General features: G+C 40.5%; 1 protein-coding gene across 3 annotated transcripts in view; it reads left to right on the forward strand.

Moving 5' to 3' along the window:
- Positions 1–19,276, forward strand: part of akap9 (A kinase (PRKA) anchor protein 9) — a 283,026-nt gene that overhangs the window by 112,585 nt on the left and 151,165 nt on the right. For all 3 annotated transcript variants that reach the window (XM_078538478.1, XM_078538479.1, XM_078538480.1), the window contains exons 17-22: positions 5,540–5,914; positions 6,270–6,731; positions 8,631–8,795; positions 14,002–14,142; positions 14,631–14,743; positions 16,714–16,937. In XM_078538478.1, coding sequence (XP_078394604.1) covers positions 5,540–5,914; positions 6,270–6,731; positions 8,631–8,795; positions 14,002–14,142; positions 14,631–14,743; positions 16,714–16,937 — 1,480 coding nt within the window. The remainder of the gene's footprint in view (positions 1–5,539; positions 5,915–6,269; positions 6,732–8,630; positions 8,796–14,001; positions 14,143–14,630; positions 14,744–16,713; positions 16,938–19,276) is intronic.

Consider the following 19,276-nt stretch of genomic DNA (forward strand, 5'->3'; position numbering starts at 1 on the left):
AGGCCAACCAGAACCAAGGCCATGGCGTTGTAGGTGGTGCAGCTTCCGGGGCAGGGGGGGGGCGGCAATAGTGGTAGGGGATTCGTGAGTGAGGGGAGCAGACAGGTGCTTCTGCGGCCATAGACGTGACTCCAGGATGGTATGTTGCCTCAGGGTCAAGGATGTCATGGAACGGCTGCAGGGCATTCTGAAGGGGAAGGGCGAACAGCCAGAGGTTGTGGTTCATGTTGGGACCAATGACATAGGAAGAAAGAAATTAGGTCCTGCAAGCAGACTTTAGGGAGCAAGGTAGGAAATTGAAAAGCAGGAGTGTTTGGTATAGTACACAGGACTAAAAAAGCAGGACTTCAAAGGTAGTAATCCCCGGATTACTCCCAGTGTCACACAGTAGTGAATATGATAACAGAAGGATAGAGCAGATGAATGTGTGGCTGGAGAGATGGTGCAGGAGGGAGGGCTTTAGTTTCCTGGGGCATTTCCCTGTGACCGATGTTAGGCTAACAAATTTGTAATTTCTGCTTTCTGTCTCCCTCCTTTCTTGAATAGGCATGTTGCATTAGCAGTTTTCCAATCTGCTGGGACCTTTCCAGAATCTAGGGAATTTTGGAATGTCTAAACCAATGCATCCTCCACCTCTACAGACACTTCTCTTATGACTCTAGGATGCAGGCCATCAGGTCTGGGGGATTTGTCAACCTTTCAACCTTAAAGAACTTTTAGTTCTTTAGTTCTGAACCCACGACCACTACCATCTAGAAGGACAAGGGCAGCAGATAGGTGGGAACGCCACTACCTGGAAGTTCCCCTCCAAGTCACTCACCATCCTGACTTGGAACTATATTGCCGTTCCTTCACTGTCACTAGGTCGAAACCCTGGAACTCCCTTCCTAACAGCACTGTGGGTGTACCTACACCACATGGACTGCAGCGGTTCAAGAAGGCAGCTCACCACCACCTTCTCAAGGGCAAGTAGGGATGGACAATAAATGCTGGCTCAGCCAGCGAAGCCCACACCCTGTGAATGAATAAAAAAAATAATAGAGCAGAACTCTCTGGTACAAAGGGACCTGGGTGTCCTGGTACAATAATTACAAAAGGTTTGTATGTGGATGCAGCAAGCAACTAGGAAGGCAAATGGAATGTTGGCATTTATTGCAAAGTCAATCAAGTATATAAGTAGGGAAATGTTGCTCCAGTTGTACAAGGCCTTAGACCACATCTGGAGTACCATGTACAGTTTTGGTCTCCTTTTTATGAAAGGATATAATTGCATTAGAAGCAGTTCAGAGAAGGTTCACTCACTGATTCCTGGGATAAAGGGTTATCTTATGAGGAAAGGTTGAACAGGTTGGGTCTATATTCATTGGAGTTTAGAGGAAAGAGAGGTAGGAAAGAGAGGTGATCTTTTTGAAACCTATATGATCCTGAGGGAATTTAACAGGGTAGATACTGGAGGATGTTTCTGCTTATGGCAGAGTCTTTAACTAGGGGGAACAGTTTACAAATTAGAAGTCTCCCATTTAAGACTGAGATAGAGATTTTTTTTCTTCTAAGGGTCATTAGTCTGTGGAATGCAGTTCCCCTGAGAGCAATGGAGGCTAGATATTTGAATGCATTCAAGACTGAGTTAGATAGGTTTTTGATCAGCAAGGGAATCAAGGGTTTATGGGGGGAAGACAGAAAAGTGGGCTTGAGCCCACAATCAGATCAGCCATGATCTTATCGAATGGTGGAGCAGGCCGGAGGGGTCGAATGGCTTACTCTGATCCTAATCCTTATGTTCTTGTGCACTCCTGACTGTTCCCACTTTCACGTAGCATAAATATAAATTTCTGCCCTCTTAATTTTGCTTTTTTGTCTAAAACCAGGTTGCCAATATGCAATTGTGGGACTGATGTCTTTTAAGACATTTTTGATGTTTGGCTAACAGTACATTACTGCTGTCCTGTATAAAATGTATGATCATTCTGGTCTTTCATGGTTTCCCCATTCTTCATATGCTGCCCTTCCATCCCTGAATTCCCAGATATCGCCACACATGTTGCTCAGTTTATTATACTAAACTTTTTATTTTCTTTAAAGTTAGCTTCCTCTTCAGATTTCTTCTTTATCTGGGGAAGGAAGAAAGTTCAAACACTGTACTAAGATCCCATAGGCTTTCTCTTGCATCATTAGGCACACCTGGTCACTCTGTTCCTAACCTTGCTGAGGGAAGTGCTTGTTGAGGTGACAGGATAGGAAACTTTCTTCCATTTTCAGCAAATGGTAACAGCATCAAAAGTATAACTTAGATCTGATTGCGTAGATGCTTAAGATGCAAAGTTGAGCTTCCTTTACTTTATCTGCACAATGTGCCTCATCTTTGGAAGACCTCGTTATACTTCAACAGTATGCCAATATTTATTTTCCATACCAGCCATACTATGGCTTCAGTGTGAGATTGCGAGCTGGTGTGGCATTATATCTGTTCTGTCATTTATTTCCTACTGGGCATGGATATACTTTTACATAAGACCCATATAGTCTATAACCAGAGAATACGTCAGTGTGGTTCCAGCCCAAACTGACAATGCTAAAGTCCTGGAAGTGAAAACACAGTGCTGTTTATTAAATAGAATCCCATTGAAGAGCTTTTTAAAGTACAAAGTCCATACTGAAACACCACAGTGCTCCTTCGGGTAAGTTTAGAGAATCTTGAAGCCTAGTGTTGGCAAGTTCAAACTTTACCTAGTCTAGTTCTTGTTCCCACGTTATAGTGAAGTCTTCCAAGTAAAGTCCATATTTTTTGGAGATCTAAGCAAAAATCTGTTTTTAAGCATACAAGTAGAAGAATAAACACACATGTAAATTCTGTGCAAAAAACTACTACTTATAACTTTGCAGAATCAGTTCGGCAGTTTTTCCATGTCAACGCCATCTGATGCAGACCAACTTCCAATAAGTATGCACTTTAGGCAGTTTGAAGTGGCCACTATTGTGGTGAATGATTTCAGTTATGTGATAGTAAGTGCATACTTAATACGGAATGTCTATTGCGTGGTCTTCCATCACGCTCAATAAAATAATATTTCAAAATATGTGGAGCATTTTGTTGCGCTTAAATGTCTCAAAATGCTCCACAGATTAAATTACTTTTGAGGTGAATATTTGTATGTAAACACAGCAACTGTTCTGCATAAATAGCAGTGATAGTCATGATCAGTTCACCCATGTTATTTTATTTGATTTTGGAATGTGACCAACTTTGACAGGATCCCATTCATTGCCCAGTTCTAGTTGCTCTCAATAGATTTATTGTGCCTTTTTCTTGAATCTTTTCCTCATGGTAGTACTTCCACAATTGTCCCCTAGGTCTGCCTTCATTGAAATGAGTCTACCAAGATGTGGAAAATGGTGCACGTTTTACAGGTTCTTGCCATTGATCTTAATCAACGGGGGGAGGTGTTTTCCTATGGGAGCTGGTTGGAAGAGGATCATAGTTTTCCGGGTGTTAATTGAAAGGCCCATTTTCTCTCAAGCTTTGGAGGAGGAGTCAATAATGACCTGGAGCTCAGTTTCTGAGTGATTGTGTACACAAACATCATCTGCATACTGAACCTCTATGACTGATGTTGGAGTGAATTTGGTTTTAGATTGAGGACAGCATAGGTTGAACAATTTCCCATCTGTTCTGTAGATTATCTCCACGCCTATAGGTAATTTGCTGGAGGTGAGGTGCAGTATTGCAGCATGGAAATGGAGAAGAGATAGACAACAAAATTTATCATCACCTCCAACGTGCCAGCTCAGCTTTTGGTTTGCTGAGAAAAAGAGTATTTGAGGACCAGAATCTCAAACCGAAGGCTATGGTCACGGTTTACAGAGCAACATTGATCCCCACACTCCTATATATTTTGGAGACTTTGACAACCTACAGCAGGCACCTCAAAGTGCTGGAGAATGCCACCAGCAATGCCTTCGCAACACCCTTAAATCTGGTGGCAAAAAAGGCAGTCAAACAGCAGTGCCTTCTCTCAAACCAACTTGCCTTGCATCGAGGCAGTAATCACTGAAAACCAGCTCCACTGGACAGGACATGTCAGTTGTACACCTGACACCAGACTCCTGAAGCAACTGCTCTACTCACAGCTTGGTCACAGTGAGAGACTCCCAGGAGAACTGTGTAAATGTTTTAGGGATGTCCTCAAAGCATCCCTGAAGAGGTCAAAGATATCTGTCAACTCATGGAAGACCCTGGCTTCTAACAATCTAAAATGGCACTACAAGAGACATCATTGGGAAAATGCAGAGGTTAGGCTGAGGCATCAGAGGGAGCAGACGATCGGCCAAATAACCTGTTTACCCAACCCTTTAAGCACCACCTGCCCCACGTGGCAGAGTTTTGAGATGGTACATTGGACTTATCAGCCACTTCCAAACCCATGGAACCAGAGTGGAAGCGAATCAACCTCGATCCAAAGGGACTGCCTAGAGGAAGACTTCCACAGTGGTGTTAAGTATTGAAATTCAGGATATTGACTCAACAGCAATATATATCCTAAGTCAGGACAGTGTGAGATTTGGAAGTGGTGGTAGAAGTTGTGAGGAGGAGGTACTATTGAAGCAATCTGCATTGCATCCTATGGATCACGCATAAGCCAGTGGGGAGGTTGTGGGTACTGAGGCCAGTGGCAAGATCAATTGAATTACGCTGGATGATGTTCAACTTCTTGAATTTTGTTATAACTGCACCCATCCATCCAGGTCAGATATGAGTAATCCATCAAACCTCTGACTTAAGCATTTTAAATGGTGGAAAGTGTTTAAGGAGGCCAGGAGATCAGTGACCTGTTCACCGTCTTTGTCCTGCTCTTGTAACCACCATACTGATGTTGTTGATTCAGTTAACCTCCTGTTAAATGGTGACTTCCCAAAATGATGTTAGTGGGGACTTAGCGATAGTGCAACTGAAGGGGGAATGTCTGGGCTTTCATGTTAAAGATGGTCATTATGTGGCACAAATGATACCTGCCACTTGCCAGCCCAAATCTGGAGCACAGAAGATATAAAAGAAGCTGCAATTTAATTTTTGCTTTCTGTTAAAAGCAGCATCAGCCTTGGCTATTGAATTCCTGTGGCTACTGAAAATGTGCATTAGCAATTTTGTCTATTTTGCTTTGTAATTTTAATAAGTGTTTTTAAGTGTAAATTAAACTTGTTTGTGGCTTGTACATTGGTTTACCTGTCTTATAAAAGTTTTGCTAAGTGGTTAACCAAATGCTTAGGAAAAATAACCAGTTTTGAGATTGGTTGTTAGAGGCATTGACATTTTTCTGTTGGACTATTTATTTTGTGATTATAATGTTGTGCTGCTTCTAATATCCCAATATTAATTCATCAGTCTGTCAGGTTGGAAATTGAACCAATTTAAATTGATACTTAGAGCTTTGACTTGACCCTACTAAATATCAGCTTAAAAAGCACCATGAGCATTAAATGTTTTACTTGGAGAACTGACGAAAAAGTTATGCAGCTTATGTAATGGCATTTTTTCTTATAGGTTGAGGCAAAGGTGGATCGCACTCAGCAACAGCAATGGCACATGAAACAGCTTGGTTCTTCACAACAGTTTCAAAGTTTGGGAAAGGCTGTACATGCCAAATATGAAGAGGAGGTTTCAGATTTGAAAGAGCAACACGATCAAACACTGGAACACCTGGAATTTGCTATAAAAACACAATATGGTCAGGTGGAGGAAATATTTGGAATGGAGCCAACTAAGTTTGCTGGGGGGGAGCCTACTTCAAGGGTTTTGAATGAAGTTCTTCAAACAGCTGTATTGCAAGACACTGAAGAGCAAAAAAGTAAAACTAGTCAAGTTATATATCTTCTAGAGAAGCAATATGAAGAACGTCTGCAGGAAGAAATAGCTAAGGTATGATAGTCTTGTTCAATACTAAAGTTTAGCAAGATTATAGCATAACAAGAGATTTATTAAAACTGGTAATGTGTCATGAGTTAGAGGGGTTGATTTTAAAGTGAGATATTTGTTCCCGCTACCATCTATCTATAGTATACTTTTCCCTTGCCTCATAACTCCCTCAGGACAACCATAGTTACAATCTAAAATAATAATCACCGCTAGCTGACGCAGTGCTGCTTTAGACTTTTATTGTTAATGTAGCATTAAAATGATTGCTGTGAAATAATGTAACCTTTGAAATGATTTAAATTTTGTGTGTACTTTTAAATTGATTTTTTAATACTTTTTTTTACCTATCCTGTTACAGGTAATCGTACAGATGTCTGTACAGTTTGCTCAACAGACTGAGATGGCTAGGATGATGAGGCACCAAGAAGAACCTACTCCATGTAAAATAAGTGATGAAGAATGGGAGAAAAAAATAGAACAGAGGTTAGGGGTTCTTAAACAAGATCTACAGTTTCAGTTTGATGCAGACAGACAAAGATTTGAAAATCTGTTTTTAGAAGAAAAGGAGGAACTTCGGAGAACTTTGAAACAGAAGGATGCTGAAATTCTAGCTATTCAAAGGCAATTGCAACATTACAAGACTGAATATAAATTGGACATGACTGGTGTGATTTCAGAAGCTGCTTTGCAGGAGGAGTTTTTGAATGCTGACCAGGAACTATTCAAGGATTCTTATGTTAAAGATAATTCCAGTCTGAAAGAAATGAACAATGAATGTAAAATTGAAGCTACTGAATTAGAGAGACAAGAAGTTGCACAGGTGAGTTCCCACTTCTCTGGAATAAGTAATGAAAACCTTTTAAGCACACACAACAAGAAGAATTAGGAGCAGTAGGCCATTCGACCCCTTGAACCTGCTCTGCCATTCAATAAGATAATGGCTGATATGATTCTGATCTCAACTCCACTTTCCTGTCTGTCCCCCCGCCCCCATAAGCTCTTGACTCCCTTGCTGATCAAAAATTTATCTAACTCAGCCCTGAACTTATTCAATAACCCAGCCTCCACTGTTTTACGGGGAAGAGAATTCCACCGACTAACGACTTTCTGAGGGAAATAAATATTCTCTATACCTCAGTCTTAAATGGGAGACTCCTCGTTTTTGAACCTTGTCCCCTGGTTCTAGACTCCCCCAAAAGGAGAAATATCCTCTCAGCATCCACCCTATCAAGTCTGCTCAGGATCGTATATGTTTCAATAAGATCACCTCTCATTCTTCTAAACTCCGGTGGGTATAGGCTCAAACTTTCATCATAAAATAACCCCTTCATTCCAGTCGAGTGAACCTTTTGTGAACTACTTCTAATGCAATTATATACCTAAATTAGCAGACCAAAACTCTACACAGTACTCCAGATATACATAAATAAGAACAAAAAATGCTGGAAAAACTCAGCAGGTCTGACAGCATCTGTGGAGAAAGAAACAGAGTTAACGTTTCGAGTCCATATGACTCTTCACACCTGAAGAAGAGTCATACGGACTCAAAACGTTAACTCTGTTTCTCTCACCACAGATGCTTCCAGACCTGCTGAGCTTTTCCAACATTTTCTATTTTTATTTTAGATTTCCAGCATCTGCAATATTTTGCTTTTACTCCAGATAAGCAGTTGCTTTCTAGCACTTCCATGTATGTTATAGCATAGGTCAGATCCAGAATCCTAACAAAGTAACTTAACCACGACTTCAGAAATGTTATACCAGTTACTGCACCAGGGTCTTTTTTTGTAAGATAATTCTTCTTTTCATTTAGGCCATATTTTAGGACATTGTGTCACCTTTTGCCTATATAAACCTGTTTCCATATGTTCATGTGCTACCTCTTTCATAGGTGCCATCACTTTTTATGAGTTAGTAAATTGATTCTGTTTTTAAGATCCATATATTTTTATTTTTAAAAAATCATTAGCACATTAGTATGCTTTGTTTGCTGTAAATAAGGTATTCATTATGACTATGGAAGATTCATTATTTATCCACTGCACTAGAGCATTATTGTTTGTCTTCAGAAAGCAGTCAGCTTAACTCAGTTTCACTTTAATAGATAATGGTATTGACATGCCTTTATTTCAGGTTGAAATAATCATAAATTGAAACCATGAATAACCTCAAGTTAGGACGCCCATTTGAAATATTTATTTTAAGCCATGCCTGTACGTTTCTAATTAATTTTGGAAAAAAATCATTTTTGAAGCTTGCCTACATTAAATATTCGAGTTTGTAGTGAATAGAAAGATGGTTCTATGACTCTTTAACACTTTTACAAAGTTAAACAGAATCCTGCAATAATATGATGTGTCCTTACATTGCTCGACTAAATGAAAAAGTTCAGGGTGCTGTGTTTGGCACTGAAAGTCCTCGTGTGTGCAATTGGAGTGCTTTCACACTTCAGGTATGAGCTTGGGAATGGCTGGAATTGCCCTGAGTGCTTGTGACAGCATTTAAATATTTTTTCATCCTTACATACTTTCTGTTATTAGATTTTAAAGAGAAACTATGCTAAACACGGAGTCTGAAGAATATATTTAAAAATAGTATTTATTGAAAAAATATACACATGCAGTAAAATGACTTCCAGTGTGACTTTCAAATAGAATCATAGACTTCATAACACAAAATAAATTGCAGCTAAATCTCTTTCCAACTTATTTTGCACCAGGAAAGATTAGAAGACATGAGGCAGGAGCTTGTTCGACAGGATCAGGAGCATCAACAATCAGTAGAATCTTTACGACAGTTCCACACACAACAGCTGGAGCGACTACATGAAGAACGAGAGCAATTGTTGGCTGAGGTCGAAAAACTGAAGGAACAGCTTGCAGAGGTGAAAATAATTTAACATAGATATGTACCTAGTTTGTAAACGTGAATATGGGCATGCAGTAATAATATGTATTAAACTGAGTTGTAAAGAATGCTGGAAATCTGAATGCGAGGCATCGAAAGTGAAAGAAAAATGTTACAAATATACAGTGGACCTATTAGCGTATGAGTGAAGAAAAAGCAGGTTGATGTTTTAAATTGAGAGGTTTTCTAAAAATTAGAAAAAGGCTCATATAGGACCAATCAAAACAAGAGGATGGGAGAATAACTGGTAATGGTTAAGAGTACAGAATTTATGCTTGTGATGCAGTCGTTTGTATCGTGAGGGTGGAGGGTGTGTATCAAAGAGAGTGGATGAATGCTCTGCTGATTATTTTCCTTCTTTTTGCAAGCATGATCCTGACAACCTCAGAGATCACCCTTCAATTCCTCCTACCTCCATTCTCTGACCTTTAGCTTCCTGTATTGCTTCAGCTAAGCTCAGCATAGACTTCAAGGCCCAAAGCACATCATTCTCTGGGGTACTCTTGCAGCCTCAGGTCTGAACAATTTTTTTATGGTTTCTCCAATTCACGTTCTACAGAACTGATTCCGTCTTGGAACTGTTTCACATGCTTTGCTTTCATAATGACTTTTCACAGATGATTGGAATGGCATTTCATCTAGCATTTTCACTTTTTTGCAGCTTGAAAAATTAATTGTTTTATGGAACATTGCACCCCTTTCTAGCAGTAGGGTTCTTAGGCAGATTCCTATTTGGATTGTTTCTTTTCACCTTCAGTCCTGCAAGAACTTAACTCATGGTTTCTCTGTATTTGTTATATCTGTTCTCAAGACCATACCAGTGCCTTTATCTTCGGCTGAGGCTTTCTCTTACTTAATCAATAGGGCTACCACTGAATTCCTTGCACTTCCAGACATTCTACTCTTACCATTCCTAATCTCTCTCTCCTCTCACAGTGACAACAGAGTGACTCTTATTTCCATGTTCCATGTCAGGGGCATGATTCCACTGCTGAGCACCTTTTTTATTTCCTCTTTGTGAGGATAATTCCCGCTGTAACACTTTTTTCACCCCAGTTTTACGCCAACTTCTAAATAACTGTCATAGAATCAAAGAATGTTATAGCACAGAAGGGGACTATTCAGTTCATCATGTCTGTACTGGCCCTCTGAAGGAGCGATTCACCTAGTGCCACTCCCCTGCCTTTTCTCTAAAGCCCTGCAATTTTTTCCTTTCAGATAATGACCCAAATCCCTTTTGAAAGCCTCAATTGACCCTGCCTCCTTCACAATTTCAGGCAGTACATTCCAGATCCTTACCACTTGCTGCATGAAAAAGATTTTCCTCAGGTTACCATTGCTCCTTTTGCCAATTACCTTAAATCTGTGTCCTCTGGTTCTTGAGCCTTCCACCAATGGGAACAGTTATCTCCCTTTCAACTCTGTCAAGATCCCTCATGAGTTTGAATACCTCTATCAAATCTCCTGGCAACCTTCTTTTCTCCAAGGAGAACAGTCCTAATTTCTCTAATCTGTCTATATAACTGAAGTTCCTCATCCCTGGAACCATTCTCGTGAATCTTTTCTGCACCCTTTCTAATGCCTTCACATCTTTCCTAAAGTGTGGCGCTCAGAACTGGAGGCTTTACAGGTTTAACATAACTTCCTTGCTTAACACTAGGAGCATAACTCTCATGTCCCAATTGATAAAGTCTGGAATTTTGTATGCTCTAACCACACTCTCAACCTGTCCTGCCACCTTCAGTGATTCATGCATGGTCTGAAGTTGTTGAACTCAATGTTAAGTCCGGAAGGCTATAAAGTGCCTAATCGGAAGATGAGGTGCCCAACGCAAACTGGAGGAACAGCACCTCATCTTCCGATTAGGCACTTGACAGCCTTCCGGACTTAACATTGAGTTCAACAACTTCAGATCATGAACTTTCTCCTCCATCCTCACTCCTTTTTTATCCCCTTTTTTCAATATTCATTTTTATTTTAATTTTTTACCCACTTATTTTTATTTATTTTCATTTTTATTCATTGTTTTATCCCCACTTTATATCCTATTTTCGATCTTTTTCCCCACCACCATCCCCTCCCGCACCTCACCCCCACAAGGGCCATCTGTCACTTGTTCATGTTCTTTTTTCCAGATTGCTTACCCTTGTCCTGCTATTATCACATTCTGCTTTCTTACCTTAATGCCACCATTAGCACCTCCTTTAATCAGTACCGCTACCATTAACACCCCTTTGTCCTTTTGTTCATGACATCTTTGTCAGTCTCTCCTTTGTCTCCACATATCGCTGGCCTTCTATCCAGCTTCACCTGCTCCACCCTCCTTAAACAATATAAATTTCATCACATTTTTACTTCTCTTTAGCTCTGAATAAGAGTCATATGGACTCAAAACGTTTGTCTTTCTCTCCACAGATGCTGTAAGACCTGCTGAGTTTTCCCAGCATTTTCTGTTTTTGTTTTTTTTATTCATTTATGGGATGTGGGCGTCGCTGGCCAGGCCAGCAATTATTACCCATCCCTACTTGCCCTAGTTCAGAGGGCATTTTTAAGAGTCAGCCACATTGCTGTAGGTCTGGAGTCACATGTAGGACCAGGTAAGGACGACAGATTTCCTTCACTAAAGGACATTAGTGACCAGATGGGTTTTTACAACAATCGACAATGGTTTCACTAAACTTCTAATTCCAGATATTTTTACTTGAATTCAAATTCTACCATCTGCTGTCTCCAGCGCTCTCCAGCTCGCGCGCGCGCTCATTTTCAAGTTCACCATCTCAAAGCAGGTCCTCAAAGCATTACCCTGGATCTCTGGATTACTAGCCCAGTGACAATTCCACTATGCATCGCTTCCCCCTCTGCTCCTGTACCACCTTTAGAATTGTACCCTTTATATTGTCTCTCTGCCTTCTTCCTGACAAAATGAATCACTTCAAACTTCTCTGCATCAAATTTAATCTGCCACTTGTCTGCCCATTCCACCAACCTATTTCCTTTCAAAGTTCTACACTATCCTCATGGTTCATAATACTTCCAAGTTTCATATCATCTGCAAATTTTGAAATCGTGTCCTGTATAGCCAGTTGAGACCATTAATGCTGTTACAATCGGTCAGGCGAGATCCCCCAATTTGTTAACTTCCTGAACGGGACCACAATTTTGTTATGCTCCCGGATGAGGAGGAATGAGCTAGCTCCCCTTCTTTATTCAACCCCTTCAGCTGTTGCAACAAGATTAATTTAAAAGGGATCCTTTCCTCTGTGGATACCTTTTCCCATCCAAATGTATTTTTTTTTAGAAGGAACCAATTTAACCAGGCTTTCTTGAGTCAAAGAAAGAGTAAGTTTATTAGTTACTATAAGCCGAGTAAAATAATAAAAATATAACTCGCATACACACAAATCAGAAATGAGAAGTTAAGAGTCCGAATAAAAGTTTTAAAAAATATATGAATCCGTCTTTGGCATGTCCATGAGGCGTAGTTGGCGGTACGTTGTGGCCATTAAGTTGGGTGATTCCAGTAGAACTGACTTTGGCAGTTTCGCAGTTAGCTTGGAGACACTTGGGTGGCTGAAAGGCTGCCTTATTTTCTTTAGATTGTGGCTTCTGCTGAGCTTTGCCTTCAGCAGCAGAGAGAGAGAAATCTTTCACCTGCAAGCTGCAGGAGGATGACTGACTTGTTCTTCTGCCTGCTGTCGCACACCAACTTTTTTCTTCCTGTGTATTCTGGGAGGGAAAGAACTATGACTCGTATCCAGAGTCCTTGTTCTTTTCATCTCGGACCGTTTACACATTCTGAGGTATTAAATCAGCAGGGGATAGATTTCGGAAGTCTGCTGAGACATGCAAATCAGCCTTTTGTCTCCACAACCACAGGGGATTAAAGTTCAATCTCCCCTATCTCCCTTCCAAGTGTCTCTGTTTGAAGAAGGCCATGATACTTTTAGGTGCAACATTCCATGTCCTTCCAGGACCAGTCGGTCAAGTGTAATGTACATAGGAGTTTTCCAGAAAGTGGTCACTTTACATTATCAGCTATCTTTTGCTCAGTGTCTTTACTTGTATTTATTTTTTAAAAAACCACAGGTCTTCCTTAAAAAGTTCAAATTGCCCATAGGTAATTGGTACTGTTAGTCCGCTATCGTAATAGTATATATCAGGAAAAGCAGGGGCACTAATACCAATCCCTGGGGGACGCCATTATAAAACCTCCTCCAGTCTGTAAAGCAATCGTTTACCACTGTTCTTGGTTTCCTGTCACTCAGCCAATTTTGTATCCATGATGCTACTGTCCCTTTTTATTCCATGAGCTCTAACTTTGCTTTCAAGTTGTTTGTTCATCGGTTTATCAAATTACCTTTGGAAGTCCATGTACACCTCATCAACCCTCTCTATTATCAGATCAAAAACCTCAAACAAGTTAGTTCAACACAATTTGCCCAGAACAAATCCATGCTGGTTTTTCTCCCCTGACATTTTTCTGTAGAATGATAGCAAATGCACGAACTGCTCATTACCTTTTTACTCTAAATAAGGATGACACAGCAATTTCATAGAAACATAAAATCATGGAATGGTTACAGTACAAAAGGAGACCGTTCAATCCATTGTGTCCATGTTAACTGTCTTCAGGAGCAACTCTGCTAACCCCACACCCCAGCTGTTTCCCCATAGCCCTGTATACTTTTTCTCTTCAAGTGCTTATCCAATTCCCTTTTGGAAAGCTCGATTGTGTCTGTCTCTACCGAACTCTCAAAGCATTCCATATCCTGACCATTCGCTGATTAAAAGTTTTTCCTCATGTGGCCATTAGTTCTTTTGCCAACCAATTGGTGTCCTCTGGTTATCAAAACCTTCCGCCATTGGGAACAGTTTCTATCTACCTACTCTGTCTAGAACCCGCATGATTTTGAACACTTCCATCGAATCTCTTCTTGACAACCATACTTTTCACAAACTAATAAATGCTAAAATAGATCTTCACTTTTAGATAGATTTGCCATTTCTTTCCCTTTTAACTCTATTTCTGGTTTTGAATCAACAAAATTTGTACTGGATCATTATAATTCTACGTTAGAATGTTACTTTAGTGTGTTGTATGTTATCTTATAAATTAACATTTTAAAATTTTGTCCAAATTTGATTTACAAGAGGAAGGATTTTAAGTTTTTTTCAAATTACAGAACGGCCGTGTTTGTAATGAGAAACTGTTATTAGACAATGAAAGAATGTTTGAAGAACTGGAAAAACTTAAATGTTTTCATGCAACTGGAAAGGAAGGACTCTCTCAGGGAACCTGCAACAGAAGTACACAGACAGTCATGGTAAATTGAGTTTGTACCTGTTTTCATCTGTTCATGCAGCTTTGCTTAATTTTTAATTATTGCGTGTAATTAAATTCTACTTGTATATTTTGTTAACAAATCAATATAAAATTATAAACAAAAAGCTAAAAGCTTGTTGGACTAGTGCACTTATTGGTGTGGCAACGTTTACAGCATTAATAGATGAAGCCTTACGTTGTCATAGCAGCATACAAGAGGGATTTACCTGTATGCTGTTTGTTTTTCCAGAGCAAATGTAATGCATAGGTCTTAAATTTGCAAACCAAATTGAAAAGTACCTAAGATTGTGTTGTTTGGTATATGTATCAGCATACCTTGGAGCTGATAAATTGAACATTATGTAAGGTTGCTTTAGGCCTGAGGTTTGTCATAACTTAAGCTATGAATTTGGGGAAGAAAAATTTAGAAGTAAAATGACAGGAGTTTTGTCATTTGTTAACTTGCTACCAATCCGTAACTTGGCACAGAGTGAAACGGAAGACCAGCATAAATCCCAAGAGCATTCTGCTGAGGCCAACAGCATATCGTCAAATGAAGAAAAATCTGAAGAAGCAAATGAAAGTGACCTCACAGAACAAAGGTCAGCATAGTATAGCAATTTGCTTTTCAAGTTTGAATGTTTTAAAAGCATGAATAACTCGGCACTATTTGCATTTTACTTTCCTGAGCTGGATTTTAAAGTTCAATGGGCAAGTCCATGATTTAAAAAGAATTATTTTCTATAAGCATGCATTAATTATACAATGATTAAAGGAGATTTTAAGTATATTTTCCAGAACAATTTGTAAATAATACACAGTATGAAACTCAGCAGTAGTGGTGGCTTGAATTACCTAAACCACATGCACCCTTTCCTCTTGGCCTTAAGCCATACTTCCAACCCCACTACCCCCAAGAATCCCACTGCTTTAACCCAATTGCATCTTTCTTTAGTTTCTGTGCTGTGACTCTTCTTTTAATCTCTAAGCTCATCCTGTTGATGGACCCACCTCGCGACCTTACTCCCAATAAACTGTTGGCCACTCAACTTTCCTTCCTGGTCCTCATGTGAGTTGATACTGTAAATAATTCCCTCTCTTCATGTACTGTCTCTCTCCCTTTAAAATCTGCCATCATCATCCTCTCCTCAAAAACATCACCCTTCACCATACCCCGCGTCCTTAGCAAACCACACGCCTATCTCCAATTTCCCTTACTTCTCCCAAGTTCCTGCACATGGTCTTCCCTTCCAAATCCAAGACTACCTTTCTTGCAACTCTACTTTTGAACCTCTCCAGTCAGGTTTCCATTCCTGTTGCAGCAGTGAAACAGCCTTAATCAAAGTCAAAAATGACATCCTCCATGACTGTGACCATGGTGCCCTATTGTTCCTCATCCTTCTGAACCTGCCTGCAGCCTTGATGGAGTTAACAACACTACCCTTCTCCAAAGTTTCTCCTCCATCGTTCAATTTAGTGGGATTACCCTACCTGGCTCCAATCTTACCTATCCAACTGTCAACAGAATCTCATGCAATAGTTTCTCTTCTCACCCTGGATCTTTATCTCAAGGTTCTATCCTTGATGCAGTTCTATTTTTCATCTACATGCTGCTCCTCAGCAAATCATCGAAAACTCAACATGGCGACACCTTGCGCTTCCTCACCACTACTTCCCGCAACCTGTTGCTGTCTCTGTAACTAAACAGCTTATCTGGCATCCAGTCTTTCTCCAAATTAACATTGGCAAAACTGAAGCCATTGTCTTCAGTCCCTGCTATAAACTCCCTAAAATAGCCACTGATTCCATCATACGACCTGGCCACTGTCTCAGGTTGATCAAGACTGTTAGTGACCACAGTTTTCTAGTTGACACTGAGCTGAGCTGCCAAACCCATATCTTCTCCATCAATGAAGACACTCTGCTTCACCCACTTACTATCACCTATCACTACCCCTACTTCAGAACTTCTGTTGTTAAAACCCTCATGCATGCCTTTGTTACCTCCAGACTCAACAATTCCAATGCTCTGCTGGCTGACATCCCATCCTCCACTCTCCATAATCTTGAACGCATCCAAAATTTTGCTGCTGGCATCCTAACTCGCAGTAAGTCCTGCCCACCCTTAAACTCTGTGCTTGCCACATTGACTCTTCATCCAGTAACACCTTGATTTGAAAATTCTTATCCTTTTGTTCAAACCCCTCCGTGACAATGTGCTTCCTTTCTCTGTAACTTCCTCTAGTCCTACAACCCGATGAGAACTGTGCCCCTGCAACTCTGACCTTGTGCATGCCCCAGTTTCTTCACGACTTACTTGACAAAGCTTTTTGTCACCTATCTTAATGTTTAATTCCTTGGCTTGGTGTCGGATGTTGTCATATTATGCTCCGATGAAGTGCCTTGAGAGATTTTGACATATTAAAGACATTGCATAAGTACAAGCTATATTTAAATTCAATTTGAAAAACCAGGTAAAATATCGTATACTATTTGATAGATCTGTCTTGATACAGTTGTTAATCTTGTATGTTAAAATATTCCTGCACTAATATTTTATCAATTTATATAGAAATAGTTTACAGAAGACCAATGAGAGACTCTTGAAAGTGTTATCAGAAGTGGTTAAGACGACGGCAGCTGCAGAAGAAACTATAAGTAGGCATGTTTCAGCCTTCCTAGAGAGATCAATCAAAGGACAGCCTCCTTTGAGAACACCTTTGTGGGAACAAGACGCACAAGAGCCCATTGAGGCACTGCAGCCTTTCAAATTCCAGAGCCATGAAGCTGTCGAAGGTATGCGTATTTTGACATTGCTACTGTAATTTACTAATTTCATTAGATAAAAGTAACTTATTGATGGCTGACATTAGTCAAATGTGAAGCATAATTGGACATTGGAATAAGTAGCAAGAAATATTTTATCTTTCCTTGCGTAATTGTTACTTGCTCACGTGTTGACCTAGGCGATGGCTTTTGGGAGACTTGAGCTCAGCTCAATCCTCTCCTCACTGGACAGACTAACACACTGGCTACCTGAATATGGGGCTTTTCAGCTCCGTATAATCTCTTGTATATTGATTAATGTAGAAGGAGTTAAGGAAAGAGTTTCATAGAATGGGGTTAAAATGGATAAATGTTCTCTCTGTGAAGGTTGCAAAACAGGAGCCTAAGGTGCACTTAGAGCTAAAAGAAGAATGATGCCATGGACAGATTTGTAGATATGGATTTAGAATTAATTGTATTTGGGAGATGTGTAGCCAATGGATTTAGGCAAAGATTGGGGCAATAGAGGAATGGAATGTTGTACAGAACAGGAAGTTGTTCTTGAGTGTAATATAAACATGAATGCGAGGAAGGATGAGGAAGAATTAAAGGAGTACAATAACCATATGTAGAAATGGAAATAGGTAGTTGGTGATTGATATAATATGGGATGATGAAGCGCATCTCAAGTGGACAACAGGAAGCTGGCACTTTACAGCCTTCCGGGCTGAATATTGAATTCAACAACTTTAGATCTTAAACTCCCCCTCCCCCCATCCCCACCCCGTTTCTCCACCGCCCCCCCCCACTTTTTTTTCAATAATTTATATAGATTCTTCTTTCCCCACCTATTTCCATTATTTTTAAATCAAAAACTAAAACCTTGTTAGTCTGTCCACCCCACCCCCACTAGAGCTGTACTTTGAATATCCTGTCTTCCATTCTTAATTAGCACTTTTCATGGACAAATATCACCACCTTCAACACCTCTTTGACCCTTTTGTCTGTGACATCTTTTGATTATCTGCTCCTATCACTGCTTATCTCCACAATCACCACACCCTCAACGTCTCTCCTCCCCCCCCCCCCCCCACCACCACCACCTTAAACCAGTTTATATTTCTTCCTTCTCCTAACTATGCTTCAGTTCTGCCGAAGGGCCATGAAGGCTCGAAACGTTAACTGATTTCTTCTCCGCCGATGCTGCCAGACCTGCTGAGTTTTTCCAGGTAATTCTGTTTTTGTTTTGGATTTCCAGCATCCGCAGTAGCTTTTAGCTTTTTGTTTTTATAACAGGAAGCTGAAGTTGCTCGTGAACCAAAAATGTATGAGTGCATTACCAGAGAATGAGTGCACCATACACCATTGAATAATAAATCTATCAGGTGCAGTTATGTAACTTCAACAGCTGTTGGGCTCTCTGAAACGTAAAAATAATAGCCATCAAACCCTGTATATGTGAGCCTATATTCTCATACCTTGCTTCCATTAATACCTCTCATTAGCTGCTATTCTTAGTTTGATTTCCTCCTCAGCTATGTGATGGACATCTTCCTTCATTGTGATATTATGGTCTGTAACTCCTGTGCTCCTGGGCATTGCACCTGGGGGGTGCCCCAAAGATGAGCTGGGGGACCCTCCCAGAAGCCCTAATGCAAGGAATGCACAGCAATTGCTCGGGAAGTCAAACTTCTGTTGTGCAATTACCCTGCAACGGGAACCATCCAAAAGTAGATATAAATCTCAAACTTCAGATGGTTCTGACTGTCTTATGGTAATAGTTACCCAGAAAATGTTAGAAGAATTAAAACCGCTTTTAACTTCTGGGTAACAATAGTACTGAACACCTGAACCATCCCCATAGGCCCCCCAGACTACCCCCCTCCACCCCAATTGCCCATCCCACCTCCAGGATAAGGGGCCGATCATTTAGGACTGAGATGAGGAGAAATTTCTTCTGAGAGTTGTGAGCCTTGGGAATTCTCTACCCCAGAATGTTGTGGATGCTCCATTGGTGAAATTATTTAAGGCTGGGACAGAGAGATTTTTGGTATCTCGGAATGAATGTTCATGGGGAACAGGTGGGAAAGGGGAGTTAAGGCCGATGATCAGCCACAACCCTTGTGTTGAATGATGGTGCAGGCTGAAGAGGCTGTACAGATTACTCCCCCGACTAGGCCCCCCACTCCCCCCATATCCTATCCACTTACCATATACCCAGGCTTCTCAAAGTGGCTGGATCTTTAAACCTACCTGCATTTTGGCAGCTGGTGCCATCAAAAAGGGGCTGTGGCTTCCTTACCTCCAACTCTGCCCTCAACAGATGGTCTTGGGAACCTGCTGCACTACACTGTTCTCACCCCGCCTGA

Source organism: Cetorhinus maximus, chromosome 3 (genome assembly GCF_964194155.1).
Source record: "Cetorhinus maximus chromosome 3, sCetMax3.hap1.1, whole genome shotgun sequence".
In the NCBI taxonomy this organism is placed as follows: domain Eukaryota; kingdom Metazoa; phylum Chordata; class Chondrichthyes; order Lamniformes; family Cetorhinidae; genus Cetorhinus; species Cetorhinus maximus.